We start from the raw sequence: 17,849 nt of genomic DNA, 5'->3' as shown, positions 1-17,849 counted from the left end.
AATCCATAGCCCCCCCAGAAAATCAAATGGTTGCTGCCTTAGCTTCTAGATAGTTTGGGTAATTATTATACATGTAGTCAGAGACATATAATACAATATTATGTCTCTGATGTAGTTTATATTTTATTTTTAGGTTATAAAAGTTTTCCACTACTAGGAATGTAACTTTTGATATTTGACATAAAATATAAGATCTTTTATTGAAGTTTATTTGAAATTATACTCAATGTTCATATCTTTAGGAATTTTAGTGTGAATGCTTTTTGCCAAATTTTGGGGTTTAAAATTCATGTGTCTGAAATTTTGGTTTCTTTTGCAAATTGTAGACAAGTTTATAGAAATTGCAGCAATTTCTATAAACCTGTCTAAAATCTTGTTATTTGAAAGTTACAAAAACCTGTCAAATCATCACAGTTACACCATAGCTTTGAGATGATAAGATACAATACACAAATCACAGTTGGAAAACATAGCAGTGTTTTTCTAACAATGGTAAAGTGTTGCTTTCGAGTATAAAATTCCGGGTGTGTTTGATTTGCTGTTCGTACTTTTTATTATTCTTATGTTTTATCATGGCTGTGGGGCATAATTATATTGCTTAGCTAAAAGTCTTTGTTATGTTGCTTTATAATATAAATATAACAAATGGAACTTTGAGGTTTTTAAGCTCACAGAAATTTTACTGTAAAGTGTGAATCTCATTTAATCACTGATATTTAGAAGCTCTTTTAAAACTTGAGTGATACATTTAAGAAATGTGTTTTAACTTCAATCATCTGGTTAATGTCTCTGTTCAAAGTTTGGGTTTTTTTTACAATTTTTTTTTAAAATTCTACTATTTTGATATATTTTATGTAAACACCTTTTCAAATCTTCTTAGTATTGAAGGCCATAGGTGGATCCAGGGGGGACCTGGGGGCCGCCCCCTTTTTCGTTGGGAAAACTTGGTTGATTATATAGGGAATCACTGAAGCATGACTGGAGCCGGCCCCCCTTAAGTCAGTCAGTAGGCCCCCCTTATGAAAAGTTCTGGATCCACCACTAAAGTCTGTATGTTGCCCACTAGATATCTTTGAGTTACTGGTATATTTGACAATGGGCTGCTGGCTAATATACCAAAACATCTGTTTTAATCATTTGGGGTCACTTAAACAGATAAAATGCGCTAAATAAGAATGTTCCTCCATTTAATGAGGCTTTTTATAGCAGAAATCATTTATTGGAGGGCAGGGGCGGGGGAGGGGGGAGGTGACATTTTTGTTATAAATTGTTTGATTATCACTTCCTTTAAAAAAAAAATATAACAGATTAGATAAGTAAACATTATTTTCTTTCAATTGAAAATTATTTTAAAAGTAAAATCCCTTTTTTTATCTTAATTATTTCTTTAATTTACTTTGCCAGAGACATATCTTTTTATTATCTAGCTACTGAATTTGTGATTTGTGATATCCATCTTTCAAAATATTTTATTTCAGTTTCTAGTTTTCCTTTCCTAACTTTGTGATTTCAAAAGTTCTAACATGCCTTAATATCCGTTTCACATTTTAAAACATGGTTTCTAGGTATCATTTGTACAACTTTCTTTTAATTTACAATTTAAACAATTTTGGAAAAGCAGTAAAAATAGACTTTTAATATATAAATAGCAACAGTATTACACTATAGCCAAACTTTAAGTATAAATTACCGATAATGATCAATTCGAAAGTGGCATTCATTAGCATAATACTAGTAATTCATTTAGTTTGACCTCAGTATGATAAATCCTCTATCATAAACTTTGAAGGCAAGTTCTGTGGTAATTTATTGTCTGGACTAACTTTGAATTTAACCATTCAAACCTTGACAAAATTTTAGAAATTTGTCTACAGACACTTTTCTCAGATTTTTTTTCTGTAAAAAAGTTACTACATGTATGTACGTGACAAATACAAATTTAAGTTTAACTTGCAGTCCATTTTTTGCTTTTTATTGATATACAACAGAGATTCTATGACATTCATGTATATCAACAAACACATTTTTTACCAGTAAACACCTTATGATAATCAGTATTTACATATGTAAGTTGTGTTCTATATAGAAGCACTAGAAGGTAAACAAGAGGGGTCATGTTTATATGGTGATTATCTTCAATAATAATGACATACAAGACCAGTTCAAAAAGGGGTCAATATATAATTACCGGTATGTCTTAATTCCTGTCATATGGCCTTAATTGGTTTGCTTTTTTTTCATAATACATACATTTTTCTGTGTTTGAGAGTTTTGCCGATTCAGTTATAATTTGATCATTATTTTAATGATTCTGTTTCTTTTGATTTGGTTCAATCTCATATTTAAATTCTTTAGGATGCTAAGCCCCTGCTAAATTTTTTGCTTATTTTTTTGTTAACTGGAGTTTGCAACAATAACTACTCATTTAAATACATCTTAAAATATTAAAATGTAAAAAATGTGCTTGTAATCACTGAATGGTAAAGATTGTTTTAATTTATTAGTTGGTAGTAAAAGTGAATATACATTGTATGTTGTATAAAACAATGATTTAAGTTGATTCATCTACTATTCTGAACAAAGAAAGATAACTCCAACTTTCAAAGAATATTTCAAAAAAACTGTGTAATTGAAATTTTTTTGCTATTGCGCAATATTGTGAAATAAGATATTTCTTGCTATTGTGCAATACTGTGCAAATGAAGACTTCTTGCTATTGCACAATACTGAGCAATTGAAGATTTCTTGCTATTGCGCAATACTGTGCAATTGAAAATTTCATGCTATTGCACAATACTGTGCAATTGAAGATTTCTTGCTATTGCGGAATACTGTGCAATTGAAAATTTCTTGCTATTGCTATAAAAATTTTGGAACCCGATTTGGACCAACTTAAAAACTGGACCCATAATCAAAAATCTAAGTACATGTTTAGATTCAGCATGTCAAAGAACCCCAAGAATTCAATTTTTGTTAAAATGAAGCTAAGTTTAATTTTGAACCCTTTTGGCCCATAATTGTTCGGACTAAAACTTCCAAAATCAATCCAAACCTTTCTTTTGTGGTCATAAACCTTGTGTTAAAATTTCATAGATTTCTATTAACTTATACTGAAGTTATTGTGCGAAAACCAAGAAAAATGCTTATTTGGGCCCTTTTTGTCCCCTAATTCCTAAACTGTTGGGACCAAAACACCCAAAATCAAACCCAACCTTCTATTATGGCCATAAACCTTGTGATTAAATTTTTAAGATTTCTATTTACTTTTACAAAAGTTAGAGTGGGAAAACCAAATGTCTTCGGATGCCGACGACGTCAATGTGATACCAATATACGACCAAAAACATTTTCAATTTTGTATAAAAAGAAAAAGAGTTAAAAGACCAATGACAATCAGTTCATACACCAGCTGACCTGCTTTATTATAGCATCTGAGAAACAAGACTCATCAAAGAAAACTTTTGGTCATGGTGAATGTTAGAGAAATTCTGCAAGACAGATACAATTACTGGTATTCCATACACCAAATGATAAAATTTGGTATGATTGCAAATGAGAAAACTATCCACAAGAAATAAAATATGGTAGATCAAAGCTACTAAGGTCACTGTACTGCCTTCAACAATGAGCAAAACCCATATAGTATAGTAATCTATAAAAGGTTTAAACATAATAAGGTGTAAATAGACAGAAGGAAGACAAAAGTCAGGAGCACAGCCATGTGTTACTCCTAACACCACCAACTCGTAGTACGTCACATCCAGTTGCAAACAAAAACGGGGTAAAAAAGTAATTATTTCCTTAAATTTGACAGTTGTATGAAACCAATTCTTAATTTCATTGCAGTAAAATTGTGTCATAGACAGATAAATTGGGTGTTTCAAAGCACCATTATTTTTTTTATTTGGTATGTCTATAGAACGTTTTGAAGGTAACATGGTTACTAAAGATTATATACAGAAAGAATAAGGGTGAAAATTTGATTGGTCAACTTTCATTGATTACTTTTTTTTTATATGCAATGGAATGTTATGTGAAATTTTGTGTAAATTACTGGACAGGATAAAACTTTACTCATGTCAAGTTTTTCTTTTATATTTAAAACAAGGATAAATTCTGCACACTTTTTGGAAAAGTGCAAATTTAACAAAGACTGAGAGAGGAAAATCAAATGGTGTTATTACAAATATATACATGTTCCATGCTCAATTATATTTGGTCTGATGTGCTACACATTCAAGTAGAATTTTAAAAAAATATAAAGATTATTACAAAAAGATTGAGCTCCTCTAAAAATTAGATATAAAAGAAGACACTAGGCAGGTCCCATGATAAAATTCAGAATGGGAATGGGGAATGTGTCAAAAAGACAACCCCACCAAAGAGCAGATTCTAGCTTAGTCCCAGATTACTCTGACGTCCAAGCTTGTCTGGCAAAACATCCGTTGGACGTCGGAGTAATCTCGGACTAATAAAAGCTGAAGGGCACCAATGAGTTTAGAACCATGTCATTTATGGTTTTAGTTTTTAGAATTTTGTCTTGATAAAAGTTCAAATGTCCATAAAACTTATTCATTTTGACTTGGGCCATTTATAGCTTGAAATATAGGTTTACAATTGGCATATGGTTGGAGACTGACATAGACCTCTGCATTTTTTGTTGTTTTATCTATGTTGGATTTCTTTCTCAATAATATATATTCCACATCATTGATATACAGTTATTTTAGAAATTATTGCAAGGTTTTTAGTAAAGTGATTTATGCAACTGGGTGAGTAATGTTCAATTGGAATATTTACACACTCATATTTTTTCCATTTTTGAAAAATAAATGCAATAATAAATGCATGCAATAGTTTCTTAATTAACAGAATATGGCACATCAACCTAGTCTTGGCAAATGTTTGAAACAATGTGAATAATATAATCTGCATTGATACAATGCCTGTGGTCAGTACAAATAGTTTTTTTTTTTATCCCATGAAGTATTGGGATTTAGAAAAAAATAATGTTTCATTTATGATTAACAATAGACCTTCAAAAGCAGCACTGTTTCAAGGGTTCTTCTTCTGTTAATACCCATATATCAAAACCACATATTATTCTCATAATAATAATAACAAGAAATAGTAAAGTGCAATACCACACGACAGAGCCGATGGCTGGTTTAATTACCATCTAATAATATATCTCATGTACATAATATTAACATCTTTATAATGTCCTCGTATAAATATATAAATAGTTCATTCAGTGAACCCACACATGTAATGCAAAATAATCTCTTAATGCATGATACAAAATCTATGAAAACCCTAGTATAAAAAATAAACGTGACCGATCAAGTGGACCCTGTTGTGCCGAATGATTTAACCGCAAAATCAGATGAAACACATAACCTTAATATGCCACCTATGGGCAGACAATTCAGAAGAAAATAATTTCATACTAATTCATAAATTCAACCGATTGAAATTATATTTCTTTACTTTTAACTTTTAAGATATATTTTTTTTGTAATAACTATGTATAATTATTATCTGTAGCTTATTGATATTCTAGCATCAATGTCTTCAATACGATTTATCGCTATTTGTCTCTTATTATTACATGAAATCCAGAAGGTTTCTGTGAGATTTTGATTTTGTAATAGAAAATATCTGACGCTTCAATGGAAAAGTGATTGTTGTTTGAAATCAATAGTTCCAGAAGTGCCGATTTTTTTATCAACTGTCGAAAAGAATTCCAAATAGTGATAAGGTGTATGCAGGCAAAAAATGTCTTCAAGTTTTTGCTCTGTTATGATGTGCTCACTATGACTTTATGATGAATACCAGCAATAAAAGTACAAAAAAAAATGTATAAATTTTTGCTCCTGTTTAACAAGTTATAAATTGATAAGCTCTAACCTTCCTTTTTAATATCATAGGTACAAGATTTTCATACTTGCTTGGGACTAGTCTAGGAATCTGTTGACCTGTTATTTAGAACAGTATCATGTATCTAATAATTTCAAGGGCATATTTTCCTGAGACTATTTTTTTGTTGGTGTTTCTGTGTTGATAATGTTTCTTAGTCTTGTATCTCACCATGTTGACCAACTAAACAAACAACTTACTGTCCATTCTATTGGTTGGATGAAGAATCAGAAATGGTAAAAATACATTGGTCACCATTCATCCACAAAATATTACAGATAAATAAGCTATACAAAGATCATTATCTGTTTTGGTAGCATGTATAAGGTTCATATAGCTCAGTATTTAGGTTTCTATGTAGTTCTTGTAGATCTCTTTGTTTTTTGTCATTGTGTTAATGTTTTTTTTAAGTTATGATTTAAATGTCATCCTTATGTTATTTCTGCCTCTTTTCTTACACAAAAAAGAAAACTTAAAAGTAGGCACAAGCAAATAAATATGGCAAAATATGTATTTTCTGCTCCTCATGTAGCACCAGTCAAGCTTGTTCAATGCATAAAACGAGTACTTCTATAAAAATATTTATTTCTGATATCAAGATGCCCATAAAAACTCTACATCATTTAAAGCATTCTCTGGATTGTCTTTGTGTTTAAGGAAAAGTCCCTGCACTTGTGCAGCACTAACATGTTTACCTAACGATTGTATTTTGTGTGAAAACATTTGAGCATTTGATTCAGGTTCATCGGGATAAAATCTCATAAACATTCTCTCTAGCTGGTAGCTAGTGCAGTGATCTATCAGTTCCTTAACATCCACTCGACCTGGTCTAATTAAAGCTGGATCCAATCTGAAATACAGATCTTAAATTTTATATATGGACCATAATTTGCTATTGGGCTCCGTTTCCTATAACTATAGAAAAGTGATAAAATGTGAATTACTGTAAGAAAAGTTGTAACTACATCTAAAGATGCCATTATTTTAATCAACATACAAGTGTATGCTACTCTTCCCTAGAAAAAAAATTAAAATATACGAATTTCAAAGATTCTACAACCGTATTTTTGTGTCGTTTCTCTCGTTACTTATTGCTTTCGAAAAGCAAAACGTTGACTGATTTATAGATAATCGTCACCGGCAAATTCGTAACTTTTGCTTTCAAATAACAAAGAACATCGACCAATAAGAATAGTGAGAAGAAAATGCCGAGAACTATAAGTATTTATGTAGCAGATGTAAGAACAGTGGCGTGATTTTTGTGTCCGATTTCGTAACGCAATTTTTAGATGATGTAATCTGCTTTATTGTAATAGAATTCTTAAAAACAATATGCAAATATGAACTCTCGCGAGATGTTCAAACAGGTAAATCCGAGATGATTTACATTCTTGTTTTGATCTTCGTAATAATTAAGTAAGAAAATTACGTTGTTGTTATGCGTTACATTTCACACGAAACAGAAGTCCAGTTATTTATTAAAATTGTTTTTGTCCTTAAGTTCTAACCATTTCCGGTCATATGTGAAACATGTGACTAACATGTGATCATGCCATTACGGCCGGATGTACGAAATACTAGGTCTAAACATTGTTTTTGTTTCCAACGGGATGTTAGCAAACATAATGTGTAGACTTGTTTCGTCTTGTTTAAAAGAGGAAAATACAATTGTCAAAGAGATTGCGCCGGTGGTCTGTTATTTTTCCTATGTGCATAATGTTACATACGATCCTGTGTGAAAATAAATGCCCAATGACTTGACAAAATCGATTTCATATTTGACAGACGTTAGAACACACTTCGTTTCCCGATAATGACGTGAAGAGTCCTTGGAAAAATCAATCAAATTACGTCTCTTATCATTGTACCAATGCTCGTTGGATTGATTTAACTTCAGCAGTAAATATTACTGGATATTTTAGGTGAATAAATATAATTTAATAACAAATACATGTTAATATACCGTTACACTTAGAATGTACAAAGTTGGAATCCTGTCACAGTTTTTAATTAATATTTTTTATTCATGTTCTGCAAACACTTATCAGAAACGCAATAAACTTGTCAAAGGAGAAGTAAACTTTTACCATGCATGACTTGAAAGGAAGTACTTTATTGATTTTAGCCCACTAAAGTAGGTTAAAATGTGGAAACCATGTAGATGGTGTACAGGTCACAAGTATCACATTGTGCCTATTTTAAAGATTTTAATTCCAAGTTAAAAGTTTTTTTCTTTACTGGATTTAAAGAATGTTACATTGCCAATGATTTGGAATCAATTGTATATAACTGGAATATCAAAACCAAATATAAATACATTTTTTTTGCTTTAACATCAAGATACAACGATTATGGTATCCTGTATCAATGGAAAAAATATGGAAAATTCTGAATAAATTGTACTAATTGTTTTCAAAACAAGCACATATTTAGGAGTTTTATAATACTGATACATTTAAGATGGATTTTAAGAAAAAGTATACTGTTCAGATTATTTTAAGCAGATTTTGCAATAAAATAAAACTAAAAAAATGCTTTCGGTTTCTTATGGTTTCCTGTCAGGTTTAAAAAAAACTTTAATATAACATTGAAAATAGATTTTAAATATTAACATGAAGCTAGTAACACTAGTAATGGTGTTTATTTATGCCTTTTGAATTATATTGTGCAAAATAAAGAAAATAAAGATTGGTTTCCTGTTTGGTTTCATGTCACGTAAACGGTGAATCAAAATGTATTAATTTTTTCTCGAAAAACTAAATTGTTCCATTCATACTATTCTAACACCAACACAACCCACAAAATAAAAGTTAAAATTTTAGAACTTATAAAAAAGGATACAAAAAGAAACCAAAGGCCGAATACCAAATTATGGTCCATATAATTAAATGAAAAACTAGCTCTGATAATAATTTGTAGGCAAAATTTGAAATTTGTCCATTTTAATTAAATAAAAAATTCTATAGATTTAAATAGATTTTTTTGTGTAGAAATACTTTGAATAACATTATTGTATTGTTGTCCTATTTTCAGAAGTTCTATTTTTAGTTCCATGAAAATAACTGTGTAACCAAGGACCATAACATTTTCAACATCTTTATAATATTTCTTTGTAAACTATCTTGATTCATCATGTTTTATGAAACTGAACAAGTACAAATGTATCAATATTATTCAAAGACAGAAGCTTGGCCTCATCATATTCTAGCAATATCAGACAATTTGTTTAATTTTTCATCCTGAGTTGTCTCCCTTATGTCATTTTTCATCCATTGAAAAAAAGAATGATAAAAATCAGTGAAATACAACATTTGATGTTATAAATGCTGTTTACTGATCAAACGAGGGACTTTTTTAAGAAATCTTTTTACTAATACCTCTCTAAATAATTAGTTGTCATAAAAATAATTCTGGCTTCTGCTGAGGCTACTCCATCCATAGCATTCAGTAATCCACTGAGTGTCAAACGTCCCATTCCACTGTAAGCTACAGGATCTGGAATAAAAGAGTCATTTGTTCAATATTATTTAGGTCACTCAAAATTATTTGAAGATTTTTTATTGTTTAAAGGCAAGAGTTTTATTAATCTTATATTGACATAAATGTATGGTCACCAATTATCAGTTTAAGGTCTGTGGTTATATATAATATCTGTTAATATTATAATCTAATAATAGTTGTAATACATGTATATATGAATAGAACTTAGAAAGTTTCATGACATAGCCAAGTCTTATAGGTTTTACAGTAATGGCATGATGTCTAAATTTAAAAAAACAAAATAGTAATCAAAGAGGATGTATGCTACTGAGAAGCGGCTAACTTCCTTTCTGGTAATATGGTCTTAATCTTGTTATATCTGTACATGTATCAACATTGTGACAAGTATCAAATCAAGGAGGAAAGTATGCTATGAAATTTCTCAAACAATGGCTCTTATGTCTTGTTTGTGTTAAATTTATATTCTAACTTTTTTAAACTTGCAGCAATTCTATTTAAGCATTGAAATGTGTCCATTGTTGAAGACTATATGCATGATATATAAACTTTTATATCATTTTCTCATTCTTTCTATATTGTTGACTTTCTGCCTGATAGATATTAACCTCAACATATGTTCAATTGCCTTCCATTCATATCAAACTACAATCAATTAATCAAATACAGTATTCATACATTGCTGACGAAGGTAAAAATAAATAGGAAAAATCTTGTATATAATTTCAAGACTGTTTTTCACATAACAAAATACCTTTCAATAGAATTAGAATAATACTTCATAATCTTGAACTAGGATTTGAATTTTTAGAGAAATGTAATGCTGGTGTAAAACACTCCCTTTTCCATAAAGCAATAGAGCCAAAAACTGCAGGATCCTTTATTATAAATCTTACTTTCTTTTGCTAAATCTCTGTTTAAGAATGCAGCATCTATATCTTCTAGTAGTATAATGCTCTGCTCTGGTGCAACTGCCAGTAAATGATTCAGTCGGTCATCAGACAGACCCTTCTCACTCAGGTTTAACACACATATACTGTAATCTAGGGATCCTTTAAAATAAACAAGGAAGTAAATTATAAATAAAACCAAGAAAAAAACATTCTTGAAATGACAATGTTGCCATTTCCTAATAGAATTTCAGATTTCATTTTAGGTGACTTTTATCTTGTCATAGTCATTCAACACTCAAAAGGAGTAAATTAAAATATATAGCCAGCAATCAAATAAACATTTGAACATGAATGTTAACCTGAAAAATAATCACATTCTTTTTTATTTTTACCTCAGGCATCAAAAGACTTAAAGGAGTGGTAAACATCTTCTTTTTATCTCAGTGTATCTCAATCTTGTGCCAAAAGAGGGAAATAAAGCACCTATGTTCATGTACAAATGTACATATATAATCATATTATGCAATTGCAAGTTTAAACATTTGTTACCTTGTTTATTTTGCTGTTTACTATTTTTGATTTCACCGATCACAAAACTCAGTGAAATTTTAAAACTTCAAATACAGTGAAAGTAAAAATATATTGTAATTACCTGCTAATGCTGTTATATAACTACTTTTACCACAACCAGGTGGTCCATACAATAAATATCCACGTCTATAAGGTATCCCTCTATCCATGTACCATTTAGAATTCTGGGTAAATTCCTTAACATCATTTATAATACGTTCTGATATTCTTTCATCTAATACAACAGATTCAATCGGTCTTTTCCTCCGAGGATATCCGAATGGCCTCCATTCGGCAGCCATGGCTGTATACATAATAGTTTTACCCTCTTGTTTTTGAAGCGCTAACTGTCTTGCTTCTTCTAAAATGTCAAAATAAATACTTCGATTGAAACCAACTGCTGTCAGAGTAACACTTTCAAAGGGTGCAGCTCTCTGGAAATCAACCATTTGTTTTTCTCTATTTCTTTCCACTCGAATCCATGTACTTTTATGTCTAAAGAAATGGCTACCAGGACTTGGTATGAAGTCAAATGTTGTGTTTATTTTTCCTGTTTCCGACTGACTGAATGATGTTTCTACACTCAAATGCTGCGTATGTGTTCCACAAATGGAGATCCAGTTCAACAACCAATAGTAACTCTTGTCCTTGCTGGTTACCTCTAGACTCATCATACAGTGCCTTCTGAATAGTATCATACCCATCTGTGTTCCCTTCTTGGCTAAGGCAGTAAACATTCCTATACCAAACAATCCTGCTCCTGCTCCAAAGTATGGATTGTCACTCAGGGAGGCAACTAATTCCTTGATAGGCATGATGATCTAGTTTTGTTTCAATCTGAAGAAAAAAAGAACAAAGTTGTCAACATATATTTTTTCTACCTGACAGAAGTAACACTGGACTTACATGTAACATTAACAATGCCATAAAATTTGTTCATGTTGGAATATTTTTTAATTTTTTTTATCATTGCTCCAGAAGATGTCATTATAAAACTTACTTGAAAGAAATGGCTGTCAGAGTTGTTCCCCTTTGATAATCAAGATATTTTCATAATTCACAAATTGTAATAGTTAATATGGACAATACATACATTGTTTATGCATATCAACAGATCTAAAAAGTGTAAATGAGCATTGCTGAGAGACACTTATATTTTATCAAATGATTTTTTTTATCTTTTCAAATGTACAAATGTATATGCATTATATTGGCCTTTCAAACAACTTAAACCCAAGTTCCCTCAACAGTCTGTATGTGCCTGTCTGAAAGCAGGAGCCTGTAATTCAGTGGTTCTCATTTGTTGCTGTGTAACATACATATTTTTCATTCATTATTTTGTACATAAATTTGGCCATTAGTTTTCTTGTTTTAATTGTTTTACATTTGACATTTCAAGGCCTTTTATAGCTGACTTCTGTTGATTCATTATTATTTTTTAGATACCAATTTCATGAGTGCAGCTGAACCACAAAATTAAATGTTCAACAAGTTACAAAATGTTTATAAGGTTATATGCAGACCTTGGCAAAACCAATAAATTAAATACCCATGAAAATGCATTTTTTGCCGAATCTACAAAAATTAATATCCATGAATCCAACTTGAATTGTTTGTCTGTGATTTGTTCCAATTTTTGTGGCTTCAAAAATTGCAAAAATCAGATGAACCAATCATAAAATTACTCTGGAAAACTTTGTACAAAAAAACTTACGACTAAGACTGGACATTATTTAAGTCATTAACAATTCAGTATATTTACGATCAATCTTAGTCATAAGTTTTTTTTGTGAAATTGACTCCAGAACCCCAAACATTGTGCCAAAAGGGATAGTTCATGTTTATATGAAGTGCTGTAACAGTGTGTCAACTTTTGACTTCACATTTCACATTCTTATTCAATTTTATAGTTTTTAACAGATGAGGAACAAACCCATCAATGTGATGACAAATATCCTTTTATCGTGTTCATGAGTAGTAAATTTCAAGTGATAACAAATACCACTTTTTCATTTGTTTTTAGAACAAATGAGCATACATTTATATTGTGGGGGGGGGGGGGGGGGGGGTCCCAAAGAACTATGAAAAAGTTTGGTATTGAATCCAAACATGCCAAACATTGCCAAGAATTTTGTAATGTTCCTGGATTTATTTCTTTTTTATTATCATGATTATTAAAAATAATTTTACCTCTTTAAAATGTTGTTCCAAATATAGTTATTTTTTCCTCTTTTAAGTTACAATATAGACAATAGACAATATTTTATTCGCACAAACACATTTACATTAAATGGTTATGGCATACAAAATTAAGACAATAAACGTACAATAGTTAAATTGATTACAATTATATTAGAGTGACAGTGGTATTCACAGCAAAGAAGAAAAAAAGGCTATAAATATCAACAGTTAACACATTATTAATGTTCATGAACAATTGAAAAAAGAACACAAACAAAAATTAGGTTGGCATTGCATATTAAAAGAAATACAAGTTATACAGATGTTCTTAATAAAAGACAATCATTAATATACTTTATGGTGATTTTTATAATGACTGGTAGACTGCTATTTAAAAGTACAGTCAAATGCTTAAGTGTTATAGTGGACTGCAATTTAATAAAATTGAAATTAAGATTTTTATTAATATTTTGTATATAGGTATCCCTTAATGATGTATAGCATGGACAGATTGAGAAGAAATGGTATTCATCCTCAATTTCTTGTCTGTTACAGGATAAGCAAATGCGTTTACTTCTTTCAATGTTGGTATAACGCCCTCTTTCAATTGCTAGGGAATGTGCACTTAGTTTAAATTTACTGAAAACTGATCGGTCAGTTTTGAATTTACATATATCAATATATGGGGGCCTTTTTCTAATTCTTTTAGTATGACAAAAGAAATTTAATTTTTCACATTTATTGATAGAACAATTTATAATTTGATAAGCCTGGTCATAGATTCTTTGTTGGATACTATTTATGTGATATTTTAAATTAAAAGTATCAAAAGTGAGATGACCAAAACCTAATTTATTTAACCAGTCTTTTACAATGTTAACCCATTTACTTGTTTTCTCTACATTATTATATATTTTATGGACTAAAGTGTTAGGCGAGTTTACAATATGGTTTAGAAATTTTATAGCTGAAAGCTGAATTTTAAAGTACAAAGGGATTCTGTTTGTCTCAGTTAAACAGGCTACATTTGTTGTTTTGCACTGTACACCTAAAATTTCTTTAATAAATTTAATATGTAAATGTTCAAATGGATCTGAATCTTTGAACACTTGGCTTACACCCCAAACTTCACTCCCATAAAGAGTTATTGGAACAACTAAAGTATCAAATAATTTTTCAAGCATACTGCAGGAATTATCTAAAGAGACTGTTTTTTTAATTTTAAACCAAGCCTTTCTCCCTTTTTCCATAAGATTTTTTTTTGAATGACTTAAACTTCCTGAACAATTTATAGTTATTCCAAGGTAACAAATAGATTTAACAGTCTCAAGATGTTCTTTTTCTACTTTAAAATAATTACAGTGAGATTTTCCATTAGAATTGAATATTATAATTTTTGATTTTTGTTTGTTAACATCAAGTTTCCATAGGGAACAAAATTTAGTTAACTCATTTAGTGCATTTTGTAGCCCTTCTTGGGTTTCAGATAATAAAATAATGTCATCTGCATATAATAATGATGTTAATTTAACATCTCCTATAATAATTGGTTGAGTGTTTGCATGATCAAGGTCATTTACAAGGCCATTTATATAAATATTAAACAAAGTGGGGCTAAGTACATCCCCTTGTTTTACTCCATAATTTGATATAAATTCATGGCTCATACCATTTTGAAATTTAATTCTGCATTTGTTGTCATTATACATTGATTGGATGACATTAAAAAGCTTGCCTGGAAGTCTGTTTTGGAGTAGAATGTAGAATAAACCCTCCCTCCAGACAGTATCAAAGGCTTTTCGCAGATCTATAAATGCTGCAAAAATTTTCTTTTTTTTAGTTTTATATTTGTCTACAATAGACTTTAATGAGAAGATATGATCTGCTGTTCTAGCTTTAATATTGTCTATATTGTCTATTTAAGTTACATTCGAGTAAAAATTGGGGGGTGGGGTTGTTGTTTCCAACCTGTTTATGTTGATTTTTGCTTGCTTTGCATAGATAGAAAAGACATAAAATAGTGAATATATTAAAAAGCAAACAGTAAAATAAGCAAAGAAAATATCACAATTCATAAATGCAGAGAAAATAAAATTCCGAGGTCATATGTTTCATGACTTTTTAATTTTCTGTACTCCAGCTACAAATCCTGCATATTCAGCCATATGACACTTTTTTTTTTATTTCCCTGTAGTATTCAATGTGCTTACATATTATCATAAATAGGAAATACCGCTTTACATGTGTACTAATGGCCTAAGATCAGCTGGGGAAATACTTTATCAGAAATGCAAAATGTTGATATGGACGCTGCCATCTTGGAATTTACAATGGTTGTACCAAGTTAGGTATTGCAGATCCGACCAGAATTGACGAAACGATTTATTCTCTAGAGAGTGTTATGTGTAATTTTAAGTCGTTTGAACATACGTTAATACGACAAGGATTTTACTACTAAATCTCACTTTAGGGGACGATCATTTTAAAATTCTGGTGGGGGGTGGGGGCAGGAGGATTTTGAAAATAAATAGCTCGGCTTTAATAAGTCACCGTGAAAAATAAATGGTTTGTTCTGTGGTAGTTAAAAATAACTTAGTTACGTGACTTGCAATGTATTGAAAATAAATAACTCAGCAGGTCTAATCGAAAGTAAGAGCACCTGATTCTTCATAAATTAATTCATCTTTTTTTCCCCCAAAAAAACGGGCCAAAACTATGATACTGTGTATGTATATTGTTTATAGAGTTCGGAATATAGATGATTCATTTAGATTAATTCTGATTATATACATTATTAATGATAAACACACAAAATTTAAAAATTGTATGTTTTATGATAGTCATAAATATAGTTGTGAAAATAAATAATCAGTCCGTTGCTTTAATGAAAATGAAAAATCTTGCTTCAATAGTGCAGAAAATAGATAACCTGTCCTCTTAAAAAAAAAATAACCGATCCAAAACAAATCCTCCTCACCCAGAATATCAAATGGTCGTCCCCTTAGCATGCATGTATAGGGAAAAGGCGGGGTATTGTTTTGCGGCAAAAGCAAAATATTACAATTCCCCTCAAGGCATTTTCCATGATTCTAATTCAGAGTTTCTGCGATTCATTTTAATTTTATTTTCGTTCTTTCTTTCTTTTTTTGTGTGTGTGTTTTAACGTCACTTTTAAGCACCGCATTCAGGCTAATTCGTTTCGGTCAGATTTAATTGGTGGAAGAAAACCACCGACCTTCGTTTGGAAAACTGGCGTGACTCCTATAGTCAATTAAAAGATTAAAGTCGAGTGCACCCATACGAGCGGGGTTCGAACTCACAACCTCACTGCGGTGTTGACTGGCTACTGAGTGATCACAGTAGTAAATACTTCAACCCCTCCGCAACCGAGGACCCCCGATTTTAATGTCAAGTTCCATACAACATTTCGCGCTTTGCTGGACAAAAACAATAGTGTATGATGCTTGCTTGCAAGGATTTGTATATGTATATATAATACAAACCTTGGGTACGCAAAATAAACCAACCCAGAATTAAACCTATAGAGACATTATAGATTACCTATCAAAATCCTGTGTCTCTCAGTTTCTCACCTGCATCTTCAACAATAGCCACTTTTGGTTCAGTATAGCAGTATGAAAGAGAAATGACTATATGGAGACAATTGCAAGTATGTTGAAATACTTTTCAAAATATAAGACAAAAACACACAAAAAATGGTAAAAATATCTTTACATGGAAATAAATAGTCGACTTAAGATTTCACTGAGCCACAATCTTGCCGATCATTTCTTAAATTTCTACTTAAAAGTCAATTTTATATATATGAGCTCAACACGAAAAAAGAAATGATAAAAATAGCCGGTTAATTGAAAAGAAATAACTCATTGGATAAGGTGAAGCCATGTTAACTTATTTGCAGATCTTGTCTTGTTGTCATTTTTCCTGTTTTTACTATTGCTTTCACAAAATTGGACAAATTGAAAAATAATCAGAACATTTTAAAGACAACAACTTTTGTATAAGAGGTCGTCTAACATTTTTTACTCAAATGAACCGAAGGTAATTAAGTCTCAATATTTTAACAAAATTCTGGTCCTTTTTCAGATTTTCCTCTTTTCGAAGCGGGTTTAATAAGATAATAGATATAACTAACCGTTTACCCATTGATTCATTTCTAGCCACCATCGGCCATGTTGGGGCTGCCTTCTAGCGGCAGTAGCCTACTCTTTTTTCGAAATCTACAAGCTAGGGTGTCTAGGGTGCATGAGATATGTCTCTCTCTCTTAACACGGGTTCCTGAAATTTTCATCCCGGAACGTGAATCGAACCAGGAAACTGTGTTAGTAGTCCAATGCCCTAACCACTACACCACGGCTCTCACGATCTGACGATCACAGCCACGTTGACTAATTTGTTTATCTAGTCGCAGGGGTTTGTTACAATTTGCCGGGTTTACTATCCATACGAACCCCGAAAAAAAATATTATCAAAAAATTGACTTGGGTAGATAGAATTTTTTATGTTTACGAGTTTTACTTTGTCAGTTATTTTAATTGGTGATTAGCCGAAATTGTACATGTAGTTTTGCTCTTATGTTCTAACTGGACATATTCACAAACGTTATAGTTGACATCATACAGATGAAACAGACAATCGTTGGTTTCAATCATTTTAAGCAGTTTTAGAGGAGAACATATTGGCAGCCAATAGATACTCCTTTACAGAATAAAATACGAACTGGAAGCCCGTAAACAGGAAATTGTCGAGTGATGATCAGTAATGAAT

The 17,849-nt window shown here is 30.9% G+C and overlaps 2 protein-coding genes across 4 annotated transcripts in view; both read right to left on the bottom strand.

Moving 5' to 3' along the window:
• The window catches only part of LOC134710056 (uncharacterized), a 60,227-nt gene extending 59,716 nt beyond the window's left edge, over positions 1-511 (bottom strand). Inside the window, exon 1 of the mRNA XM_063570214.1 lies at positions 398-511. The gene's annotated coding sequence lies outside the window, so the exon portion shown is untranslated. The remainder of the gene's footprint in view (positions 1-397) is intronic.
• Positions 512-6,493: 5,982 nt separating this feature from the next.
• On the bottom strand, positions 6,494-15,386 carry LOC134710051 (mitochondrial chaperone BCS1-like). 3 transcript variants are annotated; one of them, XM_063570208.1, is made up of 5 exons: positions 15,272-15,386; positions 10,963-11,717; positions 10,314-10,469; positions 9,297-9,414; positions 6,494-6,769 (listed from the first exon to the last, which is right to left on the bottom strand). In XM_063570208.1, exons 2-5 carry the CDS (start codon positions 11,693-11,695, stop codon positions 6,514-6,516), a joined length of 1,263 nt encoding a protein of 420 aa, XP_063426278.1. In that variant the 5' UTR covers positions 11,696-11,717; positions 15,272-15,386; the 3' UTR covers positions 6,494-6,513. The 3 variants fall into 3 exon arrangements, with proteins under 3 accessions (XP_063426278.1, XP_063426279.1, XP_063426280.1); XM_063570209.1 differs by having other exon boundaries at positions 15,303-15,385; XM_063570210.1 differs by having other exon boundaries at positions 15,295-15,383.
• Between the last annotated feature and the right edge of the window lie 2,463 nt (positions 15,387-17,849).

Source organism: Mytilus trossulus, chromosome 3 (assembly GCF_036588685.1).
Source record: "Mytilus trossulus isolate FHL-02 chromosome 3, PNRI_Mtr1.1.1.hap1, whole genome shotgun sequence".
NCBI lineage: Eukaryota > Metazoa > Mollusca > Bivalvia > Mytilida > Mytilidae > Mytilus > Mytilus trossulus.
This window is presented reverse-complemented; position numbering and strand designations above follow the sequence as displayed.

Excerpts from the sequence above, each read along its gene's own strand:
- LOC134710051 (XM_063570208.1), bottom strand. The coding sequence starts at position 11,695 with ATGCCTATCAAGGAATTAGTTGCCTCCCTGAGTGACAATCCATACTTT. Across the intron at positions 10,470-10,962 it reads TTATATAACAGCATTAGCAG|GATCCCTAGATTACAGTATA; the intron begins GTAATTACAATA and ends TTTATTTTAAAG. Across the intron at positions 9,415-10,313 it reads CAGAGATTTAGCAAAAGAAA|ATCCTGTAGCTTACAGTGGA; the intron begins GTAAGATTTATA and ends CTTTTATTCCAG.